Source organism: Oryctolagus cuniculus, chromosome 13 (genome assembly GCF_051225735.1).
Source record: "Oryctolagus cuniculus isolate XC-2025 breed Fujian yellow rabbit chromosome 13, ASM5122573v1, whole genome shotgun sequence".
NCBI classification, from domain to species: Eukaryota; Metazoa; Chordata; class Mammalia; order Lagomorpha; family Leporidae; genus Oryctolagus; species Oryctolagus cuniculus.
In genome coordinates, this window is record NC_142879.1 from 2,010,448 (window position 1) to 2,037,455 (window position 27,008).

Below are 27,008 nucleotides of genomic sequence, written 5' to 3' on the forward strand. Positions count from 1 at the left end.
CCTGTCTCCTCCTGTGACTCCGTTAACCTTTGTGGCCGACCATGTTCCCAGGGGCTTTCAACAGTGGACTTGAGAGAGTAGGGGGAAAGATGGGGCCCGGAGGGTGCAGGGCCAGGGCGTGGCTGGTTCCTGTTCAGTTAGAGCTGAGTACCCCAAAGTGCACTGACTGGGGGGTCCCGGCTCCTAAGCCCCTCTGCCTGATGGTTCTCAGATTCCCCGCAAGGTTGGAGGCATCAAGGCTTCTGCTCCTGCCTCTCTGATGCACTAGTGCCCCAGGGCCCCCAAAACCCACCTGCACCTACACCCCCATACAGCTGAACCCACCTGAACCCCACACTCCCAGACCTGACCCCCAAACCCACCTGCACCTACACCCAAGACCCCATGAACCTACTTGCACCTACACCCCCTGCACCTACACCCCCATACAGCTGAACCCACCTGAACCCCAACTCCCAGACCTGACCCCCTGAACCCACCTGCACCTACACCCTAAGACCTGACCCCCTGAACCCACCTGCACCTACACCCAAGACCCCATGAACTCCCAGACTCCCAAACCCACCTGCACCTACACCCCCATACAGCTGAACCACTGTCGCTCCCCGTCTTCATGGAGGAACGACACAGGACCCTGCGCTGTTCTTTTGTCTGCTCGGCCCTCCCCGGGTTTGCTGCTGGTTCTTCCCGGGTTGGCGGTTCCCCCTAGCCACTTTCCCCACTTCCGCGGGGGAGCGGCACACCGCCGGCCGGCTCTCTCGGGGGCTGCACAGGTGTTCCTTCAGATAGATGTTCCCCTTAGATGTTCCTGGTGCATGTCGTCTCTCTCCTCCTTTATAGTCCTCTTCCACCAATCCCAACTCTGCTGCCCACACGCCGAGTACGCTGCTCTCCTCCAATCAGGAGCAGGTCCTACAGTTTATTGGTTGAACTGGAGGCAGCTGTGTAGAAACTGTTTCCTCCTCTCCCAGTGCCATATTGTGGGAGAGCAGATGCACAGAATAAGTCTTAATTCCAGTAACTTAGTCTAGTCCGAGTTGCTCCCAGTTGCTCCCCACAGATCCCCCTTTCTTTTTATTTTTGGCGTTGATACGCACCTGTCTTCGGTGCCCCGCGGCACACACTCTGCTCTACTTGCTAGAGTTGCCCACAGGTGCTTACAAGCCCTACCAATCAGGCAAACCGAATCCGGGTCCTCTCTTCGCCATGTTGTGAGGAGGTTTTTAGGCGCTGATGCGTGCCTGTGTTCGGTGCCCTGCAGCACATGCTCTGCTAGAACTGCCTGCAGGTGCTTACAAGCCCTACCAATCAGGCAAACCAAATCCAAGCCCTCTCATTGCCGTCTTGTGGGGAGACTTATTGGTGTTAATTCATGCCTGTCTTCGGTGACCTGCGGCGCATAAGCTGCTAGCCGCCCGCAGGTGCACACCACCTCCCTAATCAGGCAGACTGAATCCAAGCTCTCTCATTGCCATGTTGTGGGGAGGCCTTATTTTTCTCTATTTCTCTATCTCCGGGCATTCCTATTTCTCCTATTTTACTTCTATCTGCCAGCATTCCTATTTCTCTCATTTTACTTCTAAACTTCTGTTTCTCTTATCCCCGCGGCTTCCCGGCGCCCGCCCCGAGGCTGCTTCTCGGTGCCTCCCCCGCAGCGGCTTCCCGGCTCTGAGCCGCTTCCCGGCTTTGTGTGCTCCGCGGTCTCCATGCCCTTCGCGCCCGCACCACGGCCTTCGCGCCAGCCCCGCGTTCCCTATCTATTCACGCCCCATGCTCTCTCTGCACGCGGCGGCTTCCGCGAATCACACAGCCTAGCTCACGTTTCCGCCACCGGTATTCAATCTAAGTTCCCCGGGCTAACCTGGCGAATTCAACCTATAGCTTACGTTTCCGCCTTACGGTTTGGCTTCCCGTCTTTTGCTCCCCAGGCTAATCTGACGGATTCCAACCCAGCTCACGCGTCCACCTCTAGTTCCAGATTTTCGCCTTTTGTTCCCTGGGCTGACTTGAAGAATTCCAACCTGGCTTACGTCTCCGCCTCGGCCTGCCCCCGCGGCTTCATCCTCCCTAACATATTTTTCTCTACCCGGTATGTTTCCTAACTTTTCTTCCAACAATATTCCCCTCTCACTTCTGGCTTCTCCCCACAGTCCATATCCGAGTCTAAGTTTCTTCTAGGTTTCACTTTCACTTTCAACCTGCAGTCCATATCTGAGTCTAAGTTTCTTCTTGCTTTCGCTTTAAATCCTAACTTCTTTCCCACAGTCCGTATCCAAGTCTATGCCTAGGTTTTCAATAGCTTCTTCCGGCACCTTTTCTGTCCGGCTTTTCCCTAGGCTCTTTGCTAGTCTCTCTCTCCGGTATTTTCCCACTTCTTCCCTCTTCTTCCCTCCTGGGTTTCCTATCCGAGTCATGGCACCATTATGTCGCTCCCCGTCTTCATGGAGGAACGACACAGGACCCTGCGCTGTTCTTTTGTCTGCTCGGCCCTCCCCGGGTTTGCTGCTGGTTCTTCCCGGGTTGGCTACTGACCCTTCCACCTCCATGGAAGGGCGGTTCCCCCTAGCCACTTTCCCCACTTCCGCGGGGGAGCGGCACACCACCGGCCGGCTCTCTCGGGGGCTGCACAGGTGTTCCTTCAGATAGATGTTCCCCTTAGATGTTCCTGGTGCATGTTGTCTCTCTCCTCCTTTATAGTCCTCCTCCGCCAATCCCAACTCGGCTGCCCACACGCCGAGTACGCTGCTCTCCTCCAATCAGGAGCAGGTCCTACAGTTTATTGGTTGAACTGGAGGCAGCTGTGTAGAAACTGTTTCCTCCTCTCCCAGCGCCATATTGTGGGAGAGCAGATGCATAGAATAAGTCTTAATTCCAGTAACTTAGTCTAGTCCGAGTTGCTCCCAGTTGCTCCCCACAAACCACCTGCACCCCACACTCCCAGACCTGACCCCCTGAACCCACCTGCACCTACACCTCCAGACCCCATGAACCTACTTGCACCTACACCCCCTGCACCTACACCCCAAGACCTGACTTTCTGAACCCACCTGCACCCACACCAGTCATCTCAGGAGAGATGGTCCTGTACTTTGAAGTCTGAAGAAAACAACCTAACCTGAGCCAATGGCTCAGAGCCTGGCCCTGCCCTCAGACCCGCCGGGGCTGCTCCCAGCCCTGCCGCTTGGCCACGGGCCAGGGGGCTGCCTCTGCTGTCCCTGGGCTGTCAGGGGGATGAAGTCAGAGGGCAGAGGAGTCAGGACAGGCCTGTGTCTGGAGGGGCCTCCGGGAGCGCCAGGGCCCTCTCCCAAGAGCAGAGAGCATTCATGCAGAGTCCTGGGCCTTGTGCGGAGGGTGGCCGGGGCAGGGCTCCTACCGGGACCCCCAGCCGCCCTCCTAGAACCAGCTCTGGACCCTCTTCCTGGGTCTCAGCTGGGCATCTCCCTGTGGGGAGCAAAGCCCAGGCACCGCTGTGGGGAGCTGAGCCCAGGCCCTGCTGTGGGAAGCGGGGTGCAGGACACCAGCACAGGAACCAGGGGCATCGGGTGTGGGGAGCAGAGCCCAGGCCCCGCTGTGAGGAGCAGAGCCCAGGCGCCGCTGTGGGAAGCGGGGTGCAGGACACCAGCACAGGAACCAGGGGCATCGGGTGTGGGGAGCAGAGCCCAGGCCCTGCTGTGGGGAGCAGAGCCCAGGCCCCGCTGTGGGAAGCGGGGTGCAGGACGCCAGCATAGAAACCAGGGGCGTCGTCCTGTGGGGAGCAGAGCCCAGGCCCCGCTGTGGGAAGCGGGGTGCGGGACGCCAGCACAGGAACTAGGGGCGTCGTCCTGTGGGGAGCAGAGCCCAGGCCCACTGTGGGGAGCAGAGCCCAGGCCCCGCTGTGGGAAGTGGGGTGCAGGATGCCAGCATAGAAACCAGGGGCGTCATCCTGTGGGGAGCAATGCCCAGGCCCCGCTGTGGGAAGCGGGGTGCGGGACGCCAGCACAGGAACCAGGGGCATCGTCCTATGGGAGCAGAGCCCAGCCCCGCTGTGGGGAGCAGAGCCCAGGCCCCGCTGTGGGAAGTGGGGTGCAGGACACCAGCACAGGAACCAGGGGTATCGGGTGTGGGGAGCAGAGCCCAGGCCCCGCTGTGGGGAGCAGAGCCCAGGCCCCGCTGTGGGAAGTGGGGTGCAGGACGCCAGCATAGAAACCAGGGGCGTCGTCCTGTGGGGAGCAGAGCCCAGGCCCCGCTGTGGGAAGTGGGGTGCAGGACGCCAGCATAGAAACCAGGGGTGTCGTCCTGTGGGGAGCAGAGCCCAGGCCCCGCTGTGGGAAGCGGGGTGCGGGATGCCAGCACAGGAACTAGGGGCGTCGTCCTGTGGGGAGCAGAGCCCAGGCCCACTGTGGGGAGCAGAGCCCAGGCCCCGCTATGGGGAGCAGAGCCCAGGCCCCGCTGTGGGGAGCAGAGCCCAGGCCCCGCTGTGGGAAGTGGGGTGTAGGACACCAGCACAGGAGCCAGGGGCATCGGGTGTGGGGAGCAAAGCCCAGGCCCTGCCATGGGAAGCGGGGTGCAGGACGCCAGCACAGGAGCCAGGCTGGGTTGGGTTGCGCTGTGTCTTGGGTCAGAGCTGTCGGGAGCTGAGTGTTCCAGCTCCTTCCTGACCGGATCATTGTCTTGGTCGCTGAACTGTGAGCCCCGGATGAGCGAAGGGATGTGCTGTCTGCCTCCGTGTGATGCAGCGCTCAGGGAGGGGCCTGCGGGCCGTCTTCTGCTTGACGTGCTGCCCTGGGACCAGCCTGCCCTCCGTGCTGCTGCTGGGGAGCCTGTGGCGCCCAGCCCCTCACCTCCCCGACCCCGAGGTCACCCTCACCTCCCCTGACCCCGAGGTCACACCTCCTGTGACCCCCAAGGTCACCCTCACCTCCCCTGACCCCGAGGTCACCCTCACCTCCCCGACCCCGAGGTCACCCTCACCTCCCCTGACCCCAAGGTCATACCTCCTGTGACCCCCAAGGTCACCCTCACCTTCCCAACCCTGAGGTCACCCTCGCCTCCCCTGACCCTGAGGTCACACCTCCTGTGACCCCCAAGGTCACCCTCACCTTCCCAACCCCGAGGTCACCCTCACCTCCCCTGACCCTGAGGTCACACCTCCTGTGACCCCCAAGGTCACCCTTACTTCCCCTGACCCCGAGGTCACCCTCACCTTCCCGACCCTGAGATCACCCTCACCTCCCCTGACCCCAAGGTCACACCTCCTGTGACACCCAAGGTCACCCTTACCTCCCCTGACCCTGAGGTCACCCTCACCTCCCCTGACCCTGAGGTCACCCTCGCCTCCCCTGACCCCGAGGTCACCCTCGCCTCCTCTGACCCTGAGGTCACCTTCGCCTCCCCTGACCCCGAGGTCACCCCAACTCCTCTGACCCCGAGGTCACCCTCACCTCCCCTGACCCCGAGGTCACCCTCTACTCCTTGCAGTGAGCATGCGTGTCGTCTTGTCCTCTCAGAACCATGGGTGCCACCCTGTGGGCTGTGAGACCACGCGAGGCCGTCCTGTGCGTCCCCGTGTGAGTTCACAGAGCTCACTTGGAGAGGTCTGTGCCACACCTGCACAGCACACAGCCAGGTGTCCTGAGGCCAGGTGCCGGAGAGCTCCCCTCCCCCACCCCTGCATTGCCTCTCACTGAGCCCTACGTGCGCAGGTGCACAGACTCCTGGTGACAGCTTTCCAGGTGCAGGAGGTCTGGAGGGACAGGGGCCAGATCGGCTGTGGCCACAGGTCGTCCATGTCTGCAGTGGACTTGAGTGTCTGCAGTGGACTTGTGTGCAAGCCGGCAGGTGTTTCCTGGGTAGCCACGGCCTTGCGGCTCTGTGGTCGTCCATGTCTGCAGTGGACTTGTGTGCAAGCCGGCAGGTGTTTCCTGGGTGGCCACAGCCTTTGCGGCTCTGTGGTCGTCCATGTCTGCAGTGGACTTGTGTGCAAACCGGCAGGTGTTTCCTGGGTGGCCACAGCCTTTGCGGCTCTGTGGTCGTCCATGTCTGCAGTGGACTTGAGTGTGAACCGGCAGGTGTTTCCTGGGTGGCCACGGCCTTGCGGTTCTGTGGTCGTCCATGTCTGCAGTGGACTTGTGTGCAAGCCGGCAGGTGTTTCCTGGGTGGCCACGGCCTTGCGGCTCTGTGGTCGTCCATGTCTGCAGTGGACTTGTGTGCAAGCCGGCAGGTGTTTCCTGGGTGGCCACAGCCTTTGCAGCTCTGTGGTCGTCCGTGTCTGCAGTGGACTTGTGTGCAAGCCAGCAGGTGTTTCCTGGGTGGCCACAGCCTTTGCGGCTCTGTGGTCGTCCGTGTCTGCAGTGGACTTGTGTGCAAACCGGCAGGTGTTTCCTGGGTGGCCACGGCCTTTGCGGCTCTGTGGTCGTCCATGTCTGCAGTGGACTTGTGTGCAAGCCGGCAGGTGTTTCCTGGGTGGCCACGGCCTACGTGGGTCTGTGGTCGTCCGTGTCTGCAGTGGACTTGTGTGCAAACCGGCAGGTGTTTCCTGGGTGGCCACGGCCTACGCGGCTCTGTGGTCGTCCGTGTCTGCAGTGGACTTGTGTGCAAGTCGGCAGGTATTTCCTGGGCACAGACCCATGGCCGCATAAATGGAGACACAGAGCTGTATTCTGTGATTCAGATAGGAGAGGTGCAAGTTCACAAGCAGAGCACAGTGGTGTGGCAGTGTGATGTGTGTGCCTCTGAGTACGTGTGAGTGTGTGCACAGGTATGTGTGTATACGTGCATGTGTGTATGTGCGAGTTTGTGGATTTGTGTATGAATGTGTGTGTGCACGTGTGTATGTCTACATATGTATGCACATGTTAGTATATGTGTGTGTATGCGAGTCTGGATCTGTGTATGAGTGTGTGTGCGTGGGTATGTGTATATGTATATGTGTGAGTATGTGAATTTGAGCTGTGTGTGTGCATGTATGTGTCTAAGTGTGTGTAGTATTTGTGAGTGTAAATGTGTTTCTAAGTGTGTGTGTATTTGTGTGCATGTGTATGTGTGCATATGTGTATATGTGTCCAAGTGTGTGTAGTATTTGTGCTTATGTTAGTGTAAATGAGTGTGTCTAAGTGTGTATGTGTGCATATCTGTGTATGAGTGTGCACATGCATGTATCTAAGTGTGTGTAGTGTTTGTGTCTATGTGAATGTAAATATGTATTGTATGTGTTTCTAAGTGTGTGTGCATATATATGTATGTGTGCATGTGTTTATGTATGAGTATCTGTGTATAAGAGTGTGTATCTAAGCATGTATGTGCATATATGTTACATAGATCTCAACAGAGTTCATATTTAAATAATTAGAGGAATTAAGCAATTAAGATCCCAATTTAGTTCAGGTCAGTATTACTAATTCCCCTTGTGGGCTATGGTTATAAAGATTAATGCCCCAAACTGGAGCTGAGAGGGCACATCTTTAACTTTTTTTAAAAAGATTTTTTTTTATTTGAGAGGCAGAGTTACAGATAGAGGTAGAGGCAGAGGCAGAGGCACAGAGAGAGAGAGAGAGAGAGAGAGGTCTTCCATCCTCTGGTTCGCTCCACAGTGGCTACAATGGCCGAAGCCAGGAGCCAGGAGCTTCTTCCAGGTCTCCCACGTGGGTGCAGGGGCCCAAGCACTTGGGCCATCTTCCACTGCTTTCCCAGGCCACAGCAGAGAGCTGGATTGGAAGTGGAGCAGCCAGGACTCAAACCAGCACCTGTATGGGATGCTGGTGCCACAGGCAGAGGATTAACCCACTCAGTACAGCACCAGCCTCTATCTTTAAATCTAACTGATGTATTTATTCTTGATCTCTGTGTAGTTGGATTGTGGGCATGATTGGCTCATGTCTTGTCTTTTTAAGTTAGCATGTGTTTTTCCAACTTCTCTGTAAATAATTTCTGATGTATTGGTATTTACTTTGTTTTCTTTCTTCTCAATATGTTGGCAATGTGAGTTTTTTTCCGGTGTGATCAGGGACCAGAATCCCTTGGTTATCTTGTTACTCTTGTGTGAGGGCTTGGCATGCATTCGTTTAACCTTGCCTCAGTTTTTTTCCGGTGTGATCAGGGACCAGAACTCCTTGGTTATCTTGTTACTCTTGTGTGAGGGCTTGGCATGCATTAGTTTAACCTTGCTTCAGTCTTTCTGGCCCTGTTAGGAAGATGCAGGAGGACTAAGTCCCTGGAACTGTCGGGCTTGCTCATGAACCTGACACATGCCAGCGTGTGATGGGCGTGGTAACTCGGGGCACACCTGGACAGTGTGATTACATCGAGAGATGCCACTACCCAGCTCCTTGCTTGCGGCGTTAACGCAGCCCCTGGGAGTGACGGCGCCCGTCGAGGCGGCCGTCTGAGGCTGATGCCGCTTTTACTTCCGCATTTCTGAGGTTGTTTCCTACAAGCGGGACTGGAGAGGACCCCGGCATGCCTGGCGACAGGAACCTGGTGACTGTGTCGTCAGCCTTGCCGGCCGCCTGTTTCCCAGCGTGTGTTGCCTGGGCCGTGGATGCCTCGCTCTGGCCACGGCCAAGTCTGGCTCCCGCCCCGTCCCACTGTTCTCTGCGGCCTTGGGGGAGTGGGCACCCAGTGGCTCTGTGGCCACGGTAGCTCTTCCTGCCGTGACTCCCAGAGACGGAAGCATCCGTGTGTGCACGAGTAGATACAGTGTTTCCCGTCAGCCGCCTTGTACCACGCAGAGGTAACACAGGCGTCCCGGCAAGGACAGTGTCGCTTCCCAGGTGTTTGTCTGCATTGTATCAGTGCAACATCTTAATATTCTTATTTAATTTTTTTAAAAGATGCATTTATTATTTATTTGAAAGGCAGAGTTACAGAGAGAGGGGGACAGGTCTTCCATCCTCTGGTTCACTCCCCACATGGCTGCACGGCCAGAGCTGGGTCAGGTTGCAGCCAGGAGCCTGGAATGTCATCCCGTGCCTCCCACTGGCACCGTGGGACGCCGGCGTGGCAGACAGAGGCTTAGCTGCCATGCCACAATGCCGGCCCCACAGAAGCCTCGTCTTGGGGCAGGCTGCTGTGGTTTTCCAGAAGAGAGGGACGCGGGGTGGCTGCTCTGCTGCCACAAGCATCGTGAATGATACCATCCTGGGGAAGCAGGAACGTTGTCCCCTCACGGGACCGTGTGCCGTGTCCAGTGTGTGCCGGGCAGGGTAGCCTGCAGTGGTGGAAGAAGCCAGGAGCGCTGGGCGTTCTCTGCCGAGGGCTGCCCTGGGAGCCACCCCCATGGCCTTGAGTGTCTCTATATCAGGGGCCCCACAGAAAGATCCAGAACACCGGCCGCCACCCTCCGGGCCACGCCCCCTGGGCCGCACAGGAAGGTCACGGGGGACGCTGCGGGGTCTGACGGACGCTGTGCTACGAAACGGTAAAATGTCCTCTCTGTGTTTGGCCCGCAGATGAGTACAGAATCAAGCCAGTGGAGGAGGTCAAGTACATGAAGAACGGGGCCGAGGAGGAGCAGAAGGTAGCGGCCAGGAACCAGGAGAACCTGGTAAGACCCCGCCTCCGTGCTGGTGGCCTCCAGTGACACCGCTGTCTACAGTCTGTGCTGGGTGTGCGCTGGAGCCGCCATGGCTGTCTAGCTCCGTGCTGGGCGTACCCTGGAGCCGCTGTGGCTCTCTGTCTCCATGCTGGGCGTGCGCTGGAGCCACCGTGGCTCTCCAGCTCCATGCTGGGCGTGCGCTGGAGCCACCGTGGCTCTCTCCAGCTCCATGCTGGGCGTGCGCTGGAGCCACCGTGGCTCTCTCCAGCTCCATGCTGGGCGTGCGCTGGAGCCACCGTGGCTCTCTCCAGCTCCATGCTGGGCGTGCATGGGAGCCACCGTGGCTCTCTCCAGCTCCATGCTGGGCGTGCGCTGGAGCCACCGTGGCTCTCCAGCTCCATGCTGGGTGTGCGCTGGAGCCACTGTGGTTCTCTCCAGCTCCATGCTGGGCGTGCACTGGAGCCGCCGTGGCTCTCTAGCTCCGTGCTGGGCGTACCCTGGAGCCGCCGTGGCTCTCTGTCTCCCTGCTAGGTGTGCGCTGGAGCCGCCGTGGCTCTCTAGCTCCGTGCTGGGCGTACCCTGGAGCCGCCGTGGCTCTCTGTCTCCCTGCTGGGTGTGCGCTGGAGCCGCCGTGGCTCTCTAGCTCCGTGCTGGGCGTGCGTTGGAGCCACCATGGCTCTCCAGCTCCATGCTGGGCGTGCGTTGGAGCCACTGTGGCACTCTGTCTCCATGCTGGGCGTGCGCTAGAGCTGCCGTGGCTCTCTGTCTCCGTGCTGGGCGTGCGCTGGAGCCACTGTGGCTCTCTCTAGCTCCGTGCTGGGCGTGCGTTGGAGCCGCCGTGGCTCTCCAGCTCCGTGCTGGGTGTGCGCTGGAGCCACTGTGGCTCTCTCTAGCTCCGTGCTGGGCGTGCACTGGAGCCGCCGTGGCGCTCTCTAGCTCTCTGGAGGCTGTGGCTCCGCTCTGCGTCCTGCTGCTCTCTGAGGAGCTCTGCCCTAATCCCGGAGGAGAGCTTGGTAGAAAAAGCTGGAGCAACTGTGCCTTAAAACAGTGAAACCAAAGGCCGGTGTGGCATGGGACGGGTGGGTGGGGGTGGGGAGAGGTAGCCCAGTGCAGTGTGGGAGGGGGTGGGCTGTGGTGGGGAGAAGTAGCCCAGTGCGGCATGGGAAGAGGGTGGTTGGGGGTGAGGAGAGGTAGCCCAATGCAGCGTGAGACAGATGTGGGGTGGGGGGTGGGGGGAGGTAGCCCAGTGCGGCGTGGGACGGGGGTGGGTGGGGGTGGGAGAGGCTTTCCCTCCACCTCTGCTCGCTCTTGTGCAGGCCGGGGAGGGGGGCTCCGCACCGTTTCTGGATGTGAAATGTTGCCGAGGATTCTGCCTGTCGGAGGACAGCCGCGAGCTTCCAGGCGGGTCTCACACGGGGCAGGTGACCGGGGTTGGAGCCGGCGTGAGAAGCGTGATTATCTGATACAGCAGGCCAGGGCTCCGTGTTTAATCCGAGTCAGTCCACACCGGCCACCTTAGTCCCTCCTGTGGGATCGGTGAGCTCCGTGTGCCGTCAGAGGGTTCTGCTCACGTGTCGCGGCTGTGCAGTGCAGCACCGTGGAGGAAAGTGAAAGTGTGTGCCAGTGACAGGCCCGGGACAGAGTGGCCGCCGCCGGCTAGGAAGGCACGGCAGGTCGGAGGGTGAGGTCCGTGTTCTGTTGGGAGCCGAGGTTTCCGTAGACGGTGTGGATGTGCGCGCGGGGATCTAAGGTGAAAACTAGAAGCGAGGTCTCTGTGTCGCGTCTGCAGCCCTAGGCATTCCTTCTGCGCACACGTGTGGAAACGTCGTGTAGCGCTGTAACACACGTGACGGTCAGGAGTCGGCGTAGAGCAGTTTTTTAAAAGTTTCAGAGGAACATGGTTTCAGTTGTGTTGGCGGAGACTGCGTGTCAGCTTTGTCTTTGTGCGTCCGTGTCTGGGTTACGCGAGGCTTTGTCACGATGGGGGGTGTACTTCAGGAATGTTCAAAGCCGTCACTGCGGTTCAGGAGCCCTGGTCTCCTTTTTGCGTCCTGTGCTTGGTCTCAGCCCCAGCTCAGGGGTGTGTCTGCTGGCGTTCCTGCGAGACGCTGGTGGATGTCAGAGGTGAGTTCCTTCCCTGTGTTTCTGAACGCAGGTGCGACAGCTTGGCACGCTGGAGCACCGGCATGTCACCACTGTTGGTCATTTCCAGGGAGTGACCGCGGGTTAAACGGAGTGGGCAGAATGCCGCAGGGGCCGCCCTGTTTACCGAGGGCCCGGAGGTGTGCAGTGGGGCTGAGGTCCCGTGGGAAGGAACCAGGGGAATCCCAAGGCCTGCTTAATAGTAGAGGGATAGCAAGAGGCATAAAGCCGGCGGTCCTGTCTGCCTGGCGTGGTGGGGAGAGGGCGTTGGTGGAGAAGCAGTGAGAAATCAGAATCAAAACGTGGACGGGGTCATGTGGAGCCCCGAATCAGTGCCGTGGATCAAAGGGGACTGCAGAGGTGTTTAAGCCGGGACTGACAGATGACGGGGATTGACTGACAGATGACGAGATTGGCTGAGAGATGACGGGGATTGGCTGACAGATGACGGGGATTGGCTGACAGATGACAGGGATTGGCTGACAGATGACGGGATTGGCTGACAGATGACGGGATTGACTGACAGATGATGGGGATTGACTGACAGATGACGGGGATTGGCTGACAGATGACGGGGATTGGCTGACAGATGACGAGATTGGCTGACAGATGACGAGGACTGACAGATGATGGGGATTGGCTGACAGACGACGGGATTGACTGACAGACGACGGGATTGACTGACAGACGACGGGATTGACTGACAGATGATGGGGATTGGCTGACAGATGACGGGGATTGGCTGACAGACGACGGGATTGACTGACAGACGACGGGATTGACTGACAGATGACGGGATTGACTGACAGATGACGGGGATTGGCTGACAGATGACGGGAATGGCTAACAGATGATGGGGATTGGCTGACAGATGACTGGGATTGGCTGACAGATGACGGGAATGGCTGACAGATGACGGGGATTGGCTGACAGATGACGGGATTGGCTGATGGATGACGGGATTGGCTGACGGATGACGGGATTGGCTGACGGATGACGAGATTGGCTGACAGATGACGAGGACTGACAGATGACAGGGATTGGCTGACAGACGACGGGATTGACTGACAGACGACGGGATTGACTGACAGATGACGGGGATTGGCTGACAGATGACGAGGACTGACAGATGATGGGGATTGGCTGACAGACAACGGGATTGACTGACAGATGACGGGGATTGGCTGACAGATGACGGGAATGGCTAACAGATGATGGGGATTGGCTGACAGATGACTGGGATTGGCTGACAGATGACGGGAATGGCTGACAGATGACGGGGATTGGCTGACAGATGACGGGATTGGCTGACGGATGACGGGATTGGCTGACGGATGACGGGATTGGCTGACGGATGACGGGATTGGCTGACGGATGACGAGGGTTGGCTGACAGATGATGGGGATTGGCTGACAGATGATGGGGATTGGCTGACAGATGACGAGATTAGCTGACAGATGACAGGGATTGGCTGACAGATGACGGGGATTGGCTGACGGATGACGGGATTGGCTGACGGATGACGGGATTGGCTGACGGATGACGGGATTGACTGACGGATGACGAGGGTTGGCTGACAGATGACGGGGATTGGCTGACAGATGATGGGGATTGGCTGACAGATGATGGGATTGACTGACAGATGACAGGGATTGACTGACAGATGACAGGGATTGGCTGACAGATGACGGGGATTGGCTGACAGATGACGGGATTGGCTGACAGATGACGGGGATTGGCTGACAGATGACGAGGATTGGCTGACAGATGACGAGGTTTGACTGACAGATGACGGGGATTGGCTGACAGATGACGGGGATTGACTGACAGATGACGGGGATTGGCTGACAGATGACGGGATTGGCTGACAGATGACGAGGGTTGACTGACAGATGACGGGGATTGGCTGACAGATGACAGGGATTGACTGACAGATGACGGGGATTGGCTGACAGATGACAGGGATTGGCTGACAGATGATAGGGATTGGCGTGGGAGGAGGGAGGGAGATGGACCGATATGGTCTCTGCAGGAAGCAGTGAGCCCAGCCGAGGAGTGGCAGGGAGAGAAGAGAGGGGTGAGGTAGAGTGAGAACAGACAGCTCCTCCCAGGCGGGACAGGGCACATGGGGGTGACAGTGCACACTTGCAGCGCCGGGAGCGAGCCAGATGGGTGATGGTGATGGTGACAGTGACGGTGAGAACCAGTAGGGGCTTCAGTGCAAAGGTGAGGTCAACAGGAAGACTGTGTTGGGTGAAGACATGAAGCTCATTCATTCTTGTGCCCTGAAAAAGCTCCCAGTGGGACTGGGGCGGCACAGTGGGTTGAGCCACCCCCGGGATGCCGACGTCCCATATCAGATGCCAGCGGAGTCCCAGCTGCTCTGCTGCCGAGCCTGCTTCCTGCTGGCGCCCCGGATGCCTCGCCGCTGCAGGGCGTCGTGTGCCGCTCTGTGCCGGTTTACCCAGCTGTCACGGTGATTTGGTAACTGAGCCGGCGAGACACGAGCATGGGCAGAGCTGTTTTGGTGGGAGTCCAGTGGAATGTTCTGGAAAGTCTCAGTGGAGGCGGATTCCTGACGGCTGCGGTTCCCACGTGGAATTCCGAACTCGGATCATCGAGAAGGCGGAATGGGGAGTCCTGGATGTGCGTTGTAGGATACCTCAGGTCTTGCTCGTGCAGGTCGTGTCCCGCGTGAGCTCACGGCGCTGTCCGGAGGGCGCGCCTGCATCACTATCATCGTCAGGGAAATGCCTATCAAAGCACAGACCCGTGTTTCACCCATTGCATTGGCGAAAGCTTGGCGGTTGTCAGGACCAGATTCTGGCGCGGTTCTGGGGAGCTCTGCCCTTGCACGGTGGTGGTCGGTGTCGTGGAGGACGGTGTCAGCTGTGGGCTTTCAAACAACTGCAGGCATGCAGAGGGCAGGCGTGGCCGAGCGTGGCTGAGGTCCGCCTCTCCACGTGCACAGGCGGGACGGACCTGTGCAGCTGCATGTGGCATTAGGTCCTGGAACCGCACAGCTCCGGGGTGACTCCCTACTGAAGAGGACGCGGCCCTCACTGGGTGAGCTGCGAGCGTGGCCGCACCCCCAGAAGTTCAGGGGGAGACAGATGCACACGCAGCCAGCAGAGCCCCTGACGGAGCCTTTCGGGAGGGCAGGGCTGGCGGGCTGAGGACAGAGCGGAGGGCTGGCCTTGCAGCTGGGCCGCGAGCAGGCGCTGGCTCTCGTGGGCAGCCAGCTGAGGCTGGGCGGGACGTGACGCAGAAGCAGGGCGAGGGCGCCGTGGTGTGGGAGGCAGGGCGGGGACGTGACACGGAAGCTGGACGCCGTGGTGTGGGAGGCTGGGTGGGGACATGACGCGGAGCAGGGCTCCATGGCGTGGGAGGCTGGGCGGGGACCCTGTGAGAGTCTGGCTGCCTGCTGCCTGCCTGCTGTCTGCCTGCTGTCCTTTTTACGTCAACACGCTGACTTCGGGTTTAGCAAGCCACACGTGTAGCCAGTTCGTGGCGTTGCTGATGGCAGAAGACGCAGAGCAGGCCTCTGCTGCTAACGGGAGGTGGAGGGTACTCACGGCGACTTCCTTTTTCGGCATTGCCGCAGGACGCGGTTGCCTGTGACCGCGCTCTCCTTGGGTGCAGGTGCCGTGTGCACGCCGGGCAGCGCACCTGCTGCTGCAGGAAGGGGCAGCCTCAGTGTGTCCCAGCTCCCGCCTGTTCCACGCAGGGACGCGCGGCAGACTGAGGAGACCTCGCGACTGTGATTTCTGGCCCCTTCTCTAAGAGCGAGGCCCTGGCATTGAAGCAGGAAGTGGGAAGAAGTCCTCCCCGAAGCTTCCTTCCCTTGGGCTCCCCGATCATCCTAGATGCTGACCCTGGGGGGCCGGCGATGCGGTGCAGGGGTTGTGCTCAGCCAGGCCAGCACCCCGTGTGTGTGCCCATTTGTGTTCTGGTCGCTCCCCACTGACGTTCCTGGGAGAGCAGCAGGGGATGGCCCGAGGGCGTGAGCCCCTGCACCCACGTGGGAGCCTTGGCTGGAGTTCCCCACTCCTGGCTTCAGCCAGGTCCAACCCTGGCTACTGCTGCCATTTGGGAAGTAAAGCAGAGGATGGAAGATCTCGCTCTCTCTCTGTCTGAAACTCTTCCTTTCAAAGAAATAAATTCAGAAAAATATTGGACTTGCTTAAACATCACTAAAACCTGGGAATTTTTTTAAAAGATTTTATTTATTTGAAAGAGTTACACAGAGAAGGAGAGGCAGAGGCAGAGAGAGAGAGAAAGAGAGAGAGAGAGGTCTTCCATCCACTGGTTCACTCCCCAGTGACCACAATGGCCGGAGCTGAGCCGATCTGAAGCCAGGAGCCAGGAGCTTCCTCCGGATCCCCCACGCAGGTGCAGGACCCAAGCACTCGGGCCATCCTCCACTGCTTTCCCAGGCCACAGCAGAGAGCTGGATCGGAAGAGGAGCAGCCGGGAACCAGCGCCCACATGGGGTGCCGGCACTGCAGGTGGAGGCTGAGCCCAGTACGCCACAGCACCGGCCCCAAACCTGGGCACTTTTTGTGCAGGTGGCCCAGTTGCTGCAGCCCGTGGGGGGACTGAGTGACAGCCGAGAGGGCCTCGTGAGTCCTTTCGTCTCTGATTCTGAAGACGGGCTGTCTGCCTGCCGTGCAAAAGGTAGGAGCACGTGCCAGGTGTGAGGACGCCGAGTCCCCGTGGGGGTCCTGTCGGCGGGCCCGCCGGAGCTGCCTGCTGCTGTTGCCTGGTGGAGCTAATGCAGTTGGTTACTCGGGTCCCTGCGGTCCGCCAAGTCTCTGCCGTCTCAGAGGAGGAGGATCGGTACCGACAGCGGCGCCTTCCAGACGACGGCCGACTCGGGTTAGGCTGGTGGCTGCGGGAAGTTCCACCTCCCGACGCGCTCCGGCTCAGAGCTTGCTGAGCGTCCGGCTGAACTCTCTTCGGTGGATTTTTGCAGAAATGGGACAGGGATCTGGGAGCGGAACCGGAAGATGAGGCAGGGCTGGCTTCGGGAACGAAGCAGGTTGGTTACAGGAAGCCGGAGGCAGCAAGACGAGGGGACCCCGGGTCTCCCACGGGCGAGGCTGGGAGGAGTGGGGGGGGGGGCGACAGAGACCCCCGTCCCGGGGGAGGCCTCCCCACCCGGAGCTGCCGCCCAGCGCAGGTGGGCTTTGGCCTTGCCTGTTCTCTTACACGCGTGTACTTAGATGAACATACGGCTTCCTTGAGTTGGGCAGCGCATACTCGGGGCAATGCAGAAGTGGGCACAGCAAGCGAAAGCAGTCGCGGCCCCTTTGTGCGTTCTGACTGGTGCACGGAGAAACGCGCTTTCTCCTCCGCGAAAGCCGGCCTGGATCGCTCTGCAGGCTGCACGCAGGCCCACCTCCCCCCAGCGACCCTGCCCCCTGCTCATCTTCCTAACTTGAAGAACCCACGACCACACGGAAATCTCCGTGTGGATATCGGTAACAGCTTTGCTCACAACACGGAGCCACCCGGAGGCCCCCAGTGAGTGACGGTGGAGCGAGACGGGCGCCCTCAGGGCCTTGGTGAGAGGCACCCGCTGTGCGGTTCAGCTTCCAGGAGGGCGGAGCGGGTGAGGCCCAGGGCCCACGTGGGGACGGGAGGCTCAGGACACCTGCGTTCAGCGGGAGGCCCAGGACCTCGCAGCGAAGGGAGGGGTCCCACAGAGGTGAACGTAAGCCAGGCCGGCCACAGATAGAGTCCAGACCGTGGCCAGAGAAGCCCACGGCGGTAGGAGGACCTGAGGTGGCCCCGCTGAGGCTGTCGGGCCGGAGCTGAAGGGAGCCAAACTCCAGGAAGTTGTTGCAGTGGGGGTGGACGTGGGAGCCAGGTTCTCGCCCCGGAGTGGGAGTCGATGGACGTGTGCCTGGAGGAGGTGAGAAGGATGCTGTGGCCGTGGGTCACCGTGGAGACATCAGCGTGGACTCCACAGACACAGCCGGACACATGTAAAGTACAGATCAGGGTATGTGTGTGTCTAAGTGGGCACGCACAGGTGTGTGCACTTACACACGTGTAGATATAGGTGTTTACATGCATGTCCGTACGTGTGTGTATGATTATGTACACACGTATGTCCTTGCTCTGCTAGGTGAGAGAGCCTGGAGGCAGTGACCCCCAGGAGCAGGAAGCCCCAGATCTCATTTCCAACTCCATCCCCAAGACAAGGGGCTGGGGCTCCTGGGGCAGGGGGAGTGGTTGATTCCCGGGCTGGGGATTATGTCAGATGACCTGGGATACCTTGTAGTGTCAGAAATTTAGGTAGTGCCCTGCACGTGTGCACACACGCATGCACACACGTGTGCACTCACACACACATGCACATGCAGTGACAGGGTCAGAGACACAGGAGAGCCCCGGGAAAGCCGCTGGTGGTGAGCTGAACCTTTGCAGGGAGGCAGTGGTCATACAGTGTGAGATGGTACTTTGAACACAGTGTGGTATCAGTCTGCTCTACGCAGCGTGCGAGGGAGGTACTCGTGAGCTCATCCTGACGCAGACAGAGATTGAACAAATGGAGAGCAAAGCCCCTTGCTGGGGACCCTGCCCGGAGGTGTGTGCTGTGGCTTCCTTCTGGAGAGTGCATGGAAGTGGGAAGCAGATGCACCTGCCGCACGCTGCGTCGGCCGTGGTCGGGAGCCATGTGAGCGGGGGCCGGGGCGTGCACCCTGGCGACCCTGACGAGAGCCGGCTCCGCCTCTGGGGCCTCCCCAGAGCCCCAGCAGAGAAGCAGAGACAGCATCTCCCGGGCTGAAAGCCGTCGGAGCCGTCCAAACGAGGGCAGTCTCCGGACTCGGAGCAGGATGGCAGGTGCAGGCTGAGGGGGTCTGGGGGTTGTGTGCCGTGAGGAAGGTGTTGGCTGACGGAAGACGCCAGGGAAAGAGGGACCTGGCCATGGGGTTGGGAACTCTGTGCTGTGCGTGTGACTTCCTGGAGGCAGGAAGCCCTGGGGCCTGCCCTGTGTGCCCTGGGAATCCACCAACCACGTGGTGACCAGCTTTGTCTCTGTCTGTTGTCTTGGGATAAACCCGTGGGTGGGATTATTGAAACAAAGGAAGTGTTTCCATACTTATGTTACAGAAAAGAAATATTACACCTCCTTGTCTTCCCACTGCGGGAAGAATGAGAGAACCCGTTCCCGTTTCTCTTGGGCTTTCCCCCACTGTGGGTCAATTGTTTAGAAACAGTGCCATCTTTTGTCTGGATTGACACTTCTCTGATCGGGTTTCCGGTCCTAGCGGCTGGGTGAGCCCCACAGGGGGGACGTTGTGGGGTGTTCAGAACGCACAGAGCAGGTGTAACAGTATCCACCGAGGAACTGCAGGCTTGCGTTTCTCAGCACTCCCTTTGCCTGGGCTCTGTGTTTCCCGTTTGTTGAACTCCAGAAACAAAACTGTAGGAGGAAGGAAACTAAACGCTGCTGTTTGGCGGGATGGGAAGCTATGAGACTGGGTGGGTTCGTGAGGAGTGGCCAAGGAGTGGCCTCCCTGGGCCTCGTTCCCGGAGTGCACCGGTCCTCTCCTCGCTGTTAGAATCGGAGCCCCAGCAGTGCCCCAGGAGAACGCAGGGTGACACGGACGGAGTCGCGGCGCCAGCTGAAGTTTTCCTCCAGAGTCGGTCATCGGCCCGTCCGTCTGTCCGTCCTCCACCCTGTTGGTATTTTTCAGCCGTTCTGAAGTGCCCCATGGCCGCTGCAGCGGTGTCGCCTTAAGCGTAAGTACAGCGTGCAGTCCAGCTCCCTGGCTGCCGCGGGCTTGGGGGACACCCGGCTGGCCGCCCTCCACCGTGCGAGGCAGCCGGAGTGTCGGGGCAGCGACGGCACTGAGCCAGCACCGACTGCCTTCCCGCCCACTGGTCTGACTCTGTGCGTGGAGAATGCTCTCCGACTCACCTGGTCGGGTCTCCCCGGGCTGCGGAGGCGCTGAGATCATCCGTCAGATCGCAGCCCCCTCCGGGCCGGGCTTGGTGAGGGGTGTCCACGCACGCGGTAAAGGCTCCTCTGTGTTTAGGCTGGCAGTGCGGTGACAACCTGAATTCTCTTTAGGCAAGAGGAAGCAGACCTGCAGGGATACACTGGAAAAGAAAAACTTCAATTTAAACTTAGTTTGCTATCAAGAGTGCCTTTGCTTTGCTTTTCTATAAATCTGATTATCACAGGAATTCTTTGGTCTCCGTGGGAAACTGACTTCGGCTGTGCCGCCTAAAATTGTCATCGATATTTCGTGACCTCGCACAGTGCGCCCCTCCCACTCTTCCAGTGGGATTGATCACAAGGTTCCGGGTCCACCTGCTGGCTTTCGCTTTATCCTTTTCCTCGTCTTTTCTGTCATTTGTCTCGTGAAATCTCCTCTATTCAGTGAGAAGGATCGGCCTGGGGTCCTGACTGTGAGGGCAGATGTCATAGGGGTGTTGTAGGGAGACCAGAACCACACGCTTAGCACAGTCGGCAGCAAGAGGGGTTTGCTGGTGTAGGCTGACCACAGGGGAGCATGGGGGATTATTCCTGGGTGACAGGGTAGGATTTTTTTTTAAGATTTTGGAAGTTTAGGGTCAGTGCCGTTTCTCACTTGGCTAATCCTCTACCTGCAGCGCTGGCATCCCATATGGCCGCTGGGTTCTAGTCCCGGTTGCCCCTCTTCCAGTCCAGCTCTCTGCTGTGGCCCGGGAGTGCAGTGGAGGATGGCCCAAGTGCTTGGGCCCTGCACCCGCATGGGAGGCCAGGAGGAAGCACCTGGATCCTGGCTTTGGATTGGCGTAGCTCCAGCCGTAGCAGCCATTTGGGGGGTGAACCAACAGAAGGAAGAACTTTCTCTCTCTTTCTCTCTCTCACTGTCTAACTCTATCTGTCAAAAAAGAAAAAAAAAGTTTATTTAAAAGGCAGAGTAACCAAGAGAGAAGGGGACACACACACACACACACACACACACACACACACAGGTCTTCCATCTGCTGGTTTGATCCTCAAATGGCCACAACAGCTGAGGCTAGGCCAGGCTAAAGCCAGGAGCTTCGTCCAGGTCTCCCATGCGGGTGCAGGGCCCAAGCACTTCAGCCGTCTTCCACTGCTTCCCCAGGCCACAGCAGGGAGCTGGATCGGGAGCGGAGCAGCCGGGCATGAACTGGCGCCTGTATGAGATTCCTGTGTCACAGGTGGAGGCTTTACCGATACACCGCAGCGCTGGCCCCAGTCTCAGCAGATTTTTAAAAAATTCTTTCCTGCGTCTAAAATATTTTCCCTTCTATAGTGAAATATATTACTTTTAAAACTCAGGATTAGAAAACTGTACGGCGAGGATCTGAGCCTTGAATATCTGTAGCTGGACAGAAGGGGGCGCTCACTCGGGCTGCTTCAGACGTCAGCTGCGTTCTGCTGGGGTGGCCCTGCAGCGGTTCAGACGCCCGCGTCCGGCAGCCCAGTGCCAGGGTGGGACCCAGGCTCCCTTCTCCTGCACAGCAGAGCGGCGACGGAGCCATGTCACTCTTCTGGACTTCATCCGCAGGGAGGCAGACGCGTTCACCGCTTGGACAAGTTGCCTTGGGCTTTTAGGAATACGTTGGAAAGTACCAAGAGAGTCCTGTTGTGAAATTCTTCCCAGCCTTTCACCAAATGGCGGTCACTTCACAGTTTTACCCTTACAGGTTAATGACAGAGGATGCAAGTTAACCACACCGTCCAGGGCGTGCCGCATGCTAACCAGGCACCCGCACCGTCCAGGGCGTGCCATGCGCAAACCAGGCACCCGCACCGTCCAGGGCATGCCGCGTGCTAACCAGGCACCCGCACCGTCCAGGGTATGCCGTGCGCAAACCAGGCACCCGCACCATCCAGGGCGTGCCGCGTGCTAACCAGGCACCCACACCGTCCAGGGCATGCCGCGTGCTAACCAGGCACCATTGTTCTTTGCTTCTTGCCATGTTGTTTCTAACAGGTGCCTGAAATGCTTGCCTTCTTTTGTTAGTGAATGAAGTATTTCGGGCATTGGTAACTTTTTTGTTGGTGGTTAAATGTCTTGCCTGGCCTTAAAGTCATTGTTAAAAACACCCAGAACTGATCTAGGAGCCAGCCCTCTGACGGCCCCAGGGGAGGTATATATAAACGGTTCGCGCTGGCAGGACTTAGCCGACGTTCTCCTGTGTTAGGTATTTTTTGAGTTCCCAGGACTTCACCCTTTCGCTCAGCACCCCCGGAGCAAGCCAGCCTTGTCCTGTCGCTACGGCCGGAGTATCAGCATTCCAAAGCTGGTCCCGGACTGGCGTGTTTAGGTTGTTGCTTTAAGGAGTGAGACTTGTTTGCAGCCTTCTGGTAAACCAGCTCCAACTATGTCTAATGATTTTGTGAAAACCCACTCTTTTCTGGATAAAAATAAAAGCGTCTCCATGGGAACACAGCCCCCCGAGCAGCCTCGTCATTGAGAGGGAGCCTGCGCGTGAGCGGGTGATTGCGTGGGCAGGCTTTTGTAGCCCTCCCATTCTTCCAGGGATTAGCCCTGCGCCAGCGGATTTGTGGGCCTCAGCCTGGCCGCTGCTTCAGGCATGCATGGTATTTCCCCCATAACTCCCTCCCCCAAAAAAGCCTGCTTCCAGTTGCTCCAGAGAAACATGGCCGCTTCTCCCTGGAGGAAACCCTCCGTCACCAACAGCTGCGCCTGCGCCTGCTGTTGCATCACAGACCCCACAAAGCACGGTGCCTGCTGCTCTCCTACGCGCAGGGTTGCCTGTGGCCGCCCACCCCTTCCTGCCAGGTGTGTTCCACACTTGGGTCCGGGGTGGCAGGGCTCTCAGGGCTGTATGGTTGGTGGCTCGCCCGAGGCTGGCCCGTGACGTGGGCTGAGAGCCCAGCTGGCCGGTGACACCGGTGTCCATCCGTCGGGCCTTGTCCGTGTGGCCCGGGCCTCTCCCAGCACGAGGGCTGAGGTCCGGGTGCTTCTTGCCTAAAGTGGTTTGGGCGCGCTGCTCTGATTCTGTTCTGCAGAACAGCCTCGGGGCCTGCCAAGACGCAGGGCGGGAGGACGAGGGACCCCGCCTCGGGACGGGAGCCGCAGAGGTGCGTCCTGAGGGGCTCAGGTGCCGGGGGCGGAGGCAGCGCCCGGGAACCACATCTGCTGTGGCTCACGCAGGCGTCCGGGGAGGAGCCCCACTGGCCGGGAGCTGGGACTGGGCCCTTGGACCTAATTTCCGCTCCAGAGGAAGAGCTCACGGCCACTTCCGTCTCCCACCGTGTCCCTGGAACGCCGTCGTCAGCACAGCCGCCCCGCTGGCAGAACGTGCTCAAAATCCCCGAAACAGAACCGCGTGTGTTCACGAGGGGACAGGTGGCGCGCGCCCGAGCACGGGTCCTGAGCCCTCGTCTGTCGTCTGTCGGGAGAAGTGGCCTTGCTCCCCGGGCGGCTCAGAAGATCCCGGCGACAGTGCCCTTGCTCTCCGCTCCGTTTCTCGGCTTCTGCCTGTTGTGCGCCAGTTTCTAGAAGGTTCCAGCTGTGAGTTCTTGGCGGCTAAGGTTTGGCTACTGTGTTTGTCAGCCACACAGTGTTTCTAATAAGGTCTCCGGTCAATTGCTCGTTCGGGTCTTTGTAATTATACGTGCGGTTAATCAGCACTGACAGTTTTTCAGTCTCTGACGTAAGTTTGCTGATGGAGTGGCTGACGTTGGATTGCTGAGTTCACAGTGGAGGATCCCCGGGCTTAGCTTCTAATTTTCGAGTTTCAGTTGGCTCGTGCTCCTGGAATCTGAGGAAGAACAAACAGCAGCGCTTGTCCTGAGAGAGAAATGCAGACTGAACCGGCGCTTGCCGCCTCTTGGTGGTGAGGGAGGCGATTGTCTGTCTGTAGGCAGCCTGGTGTCTCAAGAGCCTGCTAATTAGCTCGGTGTTGGCGCCGCGCGGCACCCCCGGTAGCTGTGTAATTAAAATGAGCCCTGAGCACACAGCGCCTCGCGTCGCGGCTCCCTTGGAGGGCGGCGTCATGGACAGCTTTCCGACAGTGGCCCCTCGGCCCGGGCGCTCCGAGTGCAGTGAAGAGGCCTGTCCGCCCTGCGCATCTTTTGTGCTGTGTTTTCTGAGATCCTTTAAGTGAGAAACATTCCTACCTTCTCCAGAGTAAAGCTGGGGTTTCAGGAGCCGGGCTCGGGGCACAGCGGAGACCGCCCGCCACGCCGGCATCCCCGCGAGCGCCGGTTCAGGTCTCTGCACTTCTGATCAGACTCCTAAGTGCGCCTGGGAGAGCAGCAGAAGCCGGCCCGAGTGCCTGGGCTCCTGCACCCACGTGAGACCAGGAGCCCCCGGCTCAGCCATTGCAGGTGTGTGGGGAGTGACCTGCCACATGGAAGATCTCTCTCTCTGCCCTCCCTCTCCCTCTCCCACTCTGTCTCTCCAATAAGTCGTTTCTAAAAATCCTGTTTCCAAAGGGGAAAAAAGTTCTCTATGTGGCTGGAGCGCTCAGTGATTTTTCACTGAAGAGAATACAGAAACATCCTGTGTAAGTGGACCAGGAGTTTGACTTTCCTGCCTTCTTTCTTTTTTTTTTTTTTAAAGATTTGTTTGTTTGAAAGAGCCACAAAGAGAGGTCTTCTGTCTGCTGGTTCAGTCCACAAATGACTGCAATGGCCAGGGCTGGGCCAGGCCGAATCCAGGAGCCAGGAGCTCCATCCTGGTCTCCCACGTGGGTGGCGGGGGCCCAAGCACTTGGGCCATCTTCTGCTGCCTTCCCAGGTGCGTTAGCTGGCAGCTGGATCAGAAGAAGAGCAGCTGGGACTCGAACCAGTGCTCTGATGTGGGATGCCGGCTTCTCAACAGCGGCCAAATCCACTGTGCCGCAGTGCCGGCCGCTGGTCTAACTTTGTTAATTTCACTTTTGAGGGGCCAGTGCTGTGGTGTAGCGGGTTAACACCCTGGCCTGAAGCGCCGGCATCCCACATGGGCACCAGTTCGAGTCTCGGCTGCTCCTCTTCCCATGCAGCTCTCTGCTGTGGCCTGGGAAAGCAGTAGAAGATGGCCCAAGTCCTTGGGCCCCTGCACCCGCATGGGAGACCCAGAAGAAGCTCCTGGCTCCTGGCTTCGGATCAGCGCAGCTCCAGCCATGCGGCCATCTGAGGAGTGAACCAATGGATAGATGGCACCTGTATGCTCTCTCTCTCTCTCTCTGCCTCTCCTCTCTCTGTGTAACTCTGACTTTCAAATAAATAAAATAAATCTTTATAAAAAAAATTTCACTTTTGAGCAAAATCCCGGGAGTGCCGTGAAGTCTGGCACTGGTGTGATACGGCCCGGAACCATCTAGAACCTCAGAAGGGTTCATGCGTTCACCGCCCCTTGGTGCCCTGCTGGCCTCGGTGGGTGTGTTAGAGACCCCCGAGGCCTGTCAAGGGGCAGAGCGGCCGTGGGCAGGCTGTCCCCAGGGCTGTACAAGGTGCCTCCTGAGCAAACCGACGGCCCTGCAGCCCCCCAACCCCAACTCGGTGCATCGGGAACTTGGTGGGGCGGCCCCTTTATGCCATCGCTTAGCTGACCTCCGACAGGCACCCAGCTGCAGGTCTGCACAGCCGACAGGAGAGGGCGTGCCTTCACCACGTGACTGTTGGGGCCGCGGCTGTGCCTGGAGCCAGGGAGGCGGCCGTGGACAGGATCACGGTCTTGCCTTTGAGAAACCACAGGCTGGCGAAGCAGCCTAAAATACCCGGGCCCTGCGGACTCACGGCGCCTCCTGTCGGCACGGGCAGCAGGCAAGGGAAGGGTTCATTGTGCTGCTGGAGGCGTGAGACAGCAGAGCCTCGGGGGGTGAAGGCAGCCCCCAGGAAGATGCGGCTAGAGTGTGTAGGAGGCGTGGCCCCGGTGGGCGGCTGTGTGACAGGTGCTGGAACTTGGTGGGGACGGCTGCTGGGGGGTCCCTGGGCCATCGGGGACACGGCCCTCCAGGGGGGTCCGTGCATTCTCAGAAGAGGCTGTTAGGAAGAGCCAGCCCGGCCCCGCCCCTCCCCCGTTCCCCGTGCTCCTGCCACCTGCCCTGCAGCCCTCAAGGGCCGAGCTGATGCTGGTGCCGTGCCCTGCGCCTCCCGACCTGGGGCCAAATACACCCCTGTTCGTTCTGAAGAGACCACAGAGTCTGCCTGCGGCAGCGGACGACAGACCAAGCAGCGGTGGTGGGGGCCGGGGACGTCTCCGCAGAACTCCCGGGTCTGCAGGAAAGGCAGGAGCACGGACCAGGCGCTGCGACGGCGACAAAGCTCCTGGCCGCGAGCTGAGACCCGGGCTCACCAGCTGTCTCTGGGTCTGCCGAGGACCTCGTCCTCAGCACTGTCCACGCTGCTGTCCCCCTCGCCCATGCCACTGTCCCCCTCGCCTGTGCCGCTGTCCACCACGCTGCTGTCCCTCGCCCACGCCGCTGTCCCTCTCATCCACGCCGCTGTCCCCCTTGCCCACACCTCTGTCTCCCTCACCCACGCCACTGTCCCTCTCATCCATGCTGCTGTCTCCCACGCCCATGCCGCTGTCTCCCTCGTCCACGCCACTGTCCCTCTCATCCACGCCGCTGTCTCCCACGCCCACGCCGCTGTCCCCCTCACCACGCCGCTGTCTCCCACGCCCACGCCACTGTCTTCCTCATCCACGCCGCTGTCCCCCTTGCCCACTCCTCTGTCTCCCTCACCCACGCCACTGTCCCTCTCATCCACGCCGCTGTCTCCCACGCCCACGCCGCTGTCCCCCTCACCACGCCGCTGTCTCCCACGCCCACGCCACTGTCTTCCTCATCCACGCCGCTGTCCCCCTTGCCCACTCCTCTGTCTCCCTCACCCACGCCACTGTCCCTCTCATCCACGCCGCTGTCTCCCACGCCCATGCCGCCATCTTCCTCGTTCACGCCACTGTCCCCCTCACCACACCGCTGTCTTCCTCGTCCACGCCGCTGTCCCCCTTGCCCACGCCACTGTCTTCCTCATCCATGCTACTGTCCCCCTTGCCCACACCTCTGTCTCCCTCACCCACGCCACTGTCCCTCTCATCCACGCTGCTGTCTCCCACGCCCATGCCGCTGTCTCCCTCGTCCACGCCGCTGTCCCCCACGCCCATGCTGCTGTCCCCCTTGCCCACACCGCTGTCCCCCACACCACTGTCCCCCTCACCCACACCTCTGTCTCCCTCATCCACACCGCTGTCCCCCACACCACTGTCCCCCTCACCCACACCTCTGTCTCCCTCATCCACACCGCTGTCCCCCACGCCCACACCGCTGTCTCCCACACCGCTGTCCCCCTCGTCCATGCCACTGTCCCCCTCGCCCATGCCTCATCCGTTCATCCTCCTCGTCCCCGTTGCCCCTC

General features: G+C 59.5%; 2 protein-coding genes across 5 annotated transcripts in view; one reads left to right on the forward strand and one right to left on the reverse strand.

The window, feature by feature from the left end:
- The window catches only part of C13H1orf21 (chromosome 13 C1orf21 homolog), a 142,547-nt gene that overhangs the window by 81,582 nt on the left and 33,957 nt on the right, over positions 1 to 27,008 (forward strand). For all 4 annotated transcript variants that reach the window (XM_070055036.2, XM_070055038.2, XM_089311989.1 and 1 more), the window contains exon 3: positions 9,426 to 9,520. In XM_070055036.2, coding sequence (XP_069911137.2) covers positions 9,426 to 9,520 — 95 coding nt within the window. The remainder of the gene's footprint in view (positions 1 to 9,425; positions 9,521 to 27,008) is intronic.
- Positions 12,728 to 15,249, reverse strand: LOC149122459 (uncharacterized). The gene is made up of 2 exons (XM_089311933.1): positions 15,113 to 15,249; positions 12,728 to 13,866 (listed from the first exon to the last, which is right to left on the reverse strand). Exons 1-2 carry the CDS (start codon positions 15,247 to 15,249, stop codon positions 12,858 to 12,860), a joined length of 1,146 nt encoding a protein of 381 aa, XP_089168059.1. The 3' UTR covers positions 12,728 to 12,857.

Coding starts and splice junctions, on each gene's coding strand:
- LOC149122459 (XM_089311933.1), bottom strand. CDS start 15,249: ATGCCGAAAAAGGAAGTCGCCGTGAGTACCCTCCACCTCCCGTTAGCA. Junction 13,867..15,112: donor CCCGAAGTCAGCGTGTTGAC/GTAAAAAGGACA, acceptor TTTGCACTGAAG/CCCCTACTGGTTCTCACCGT.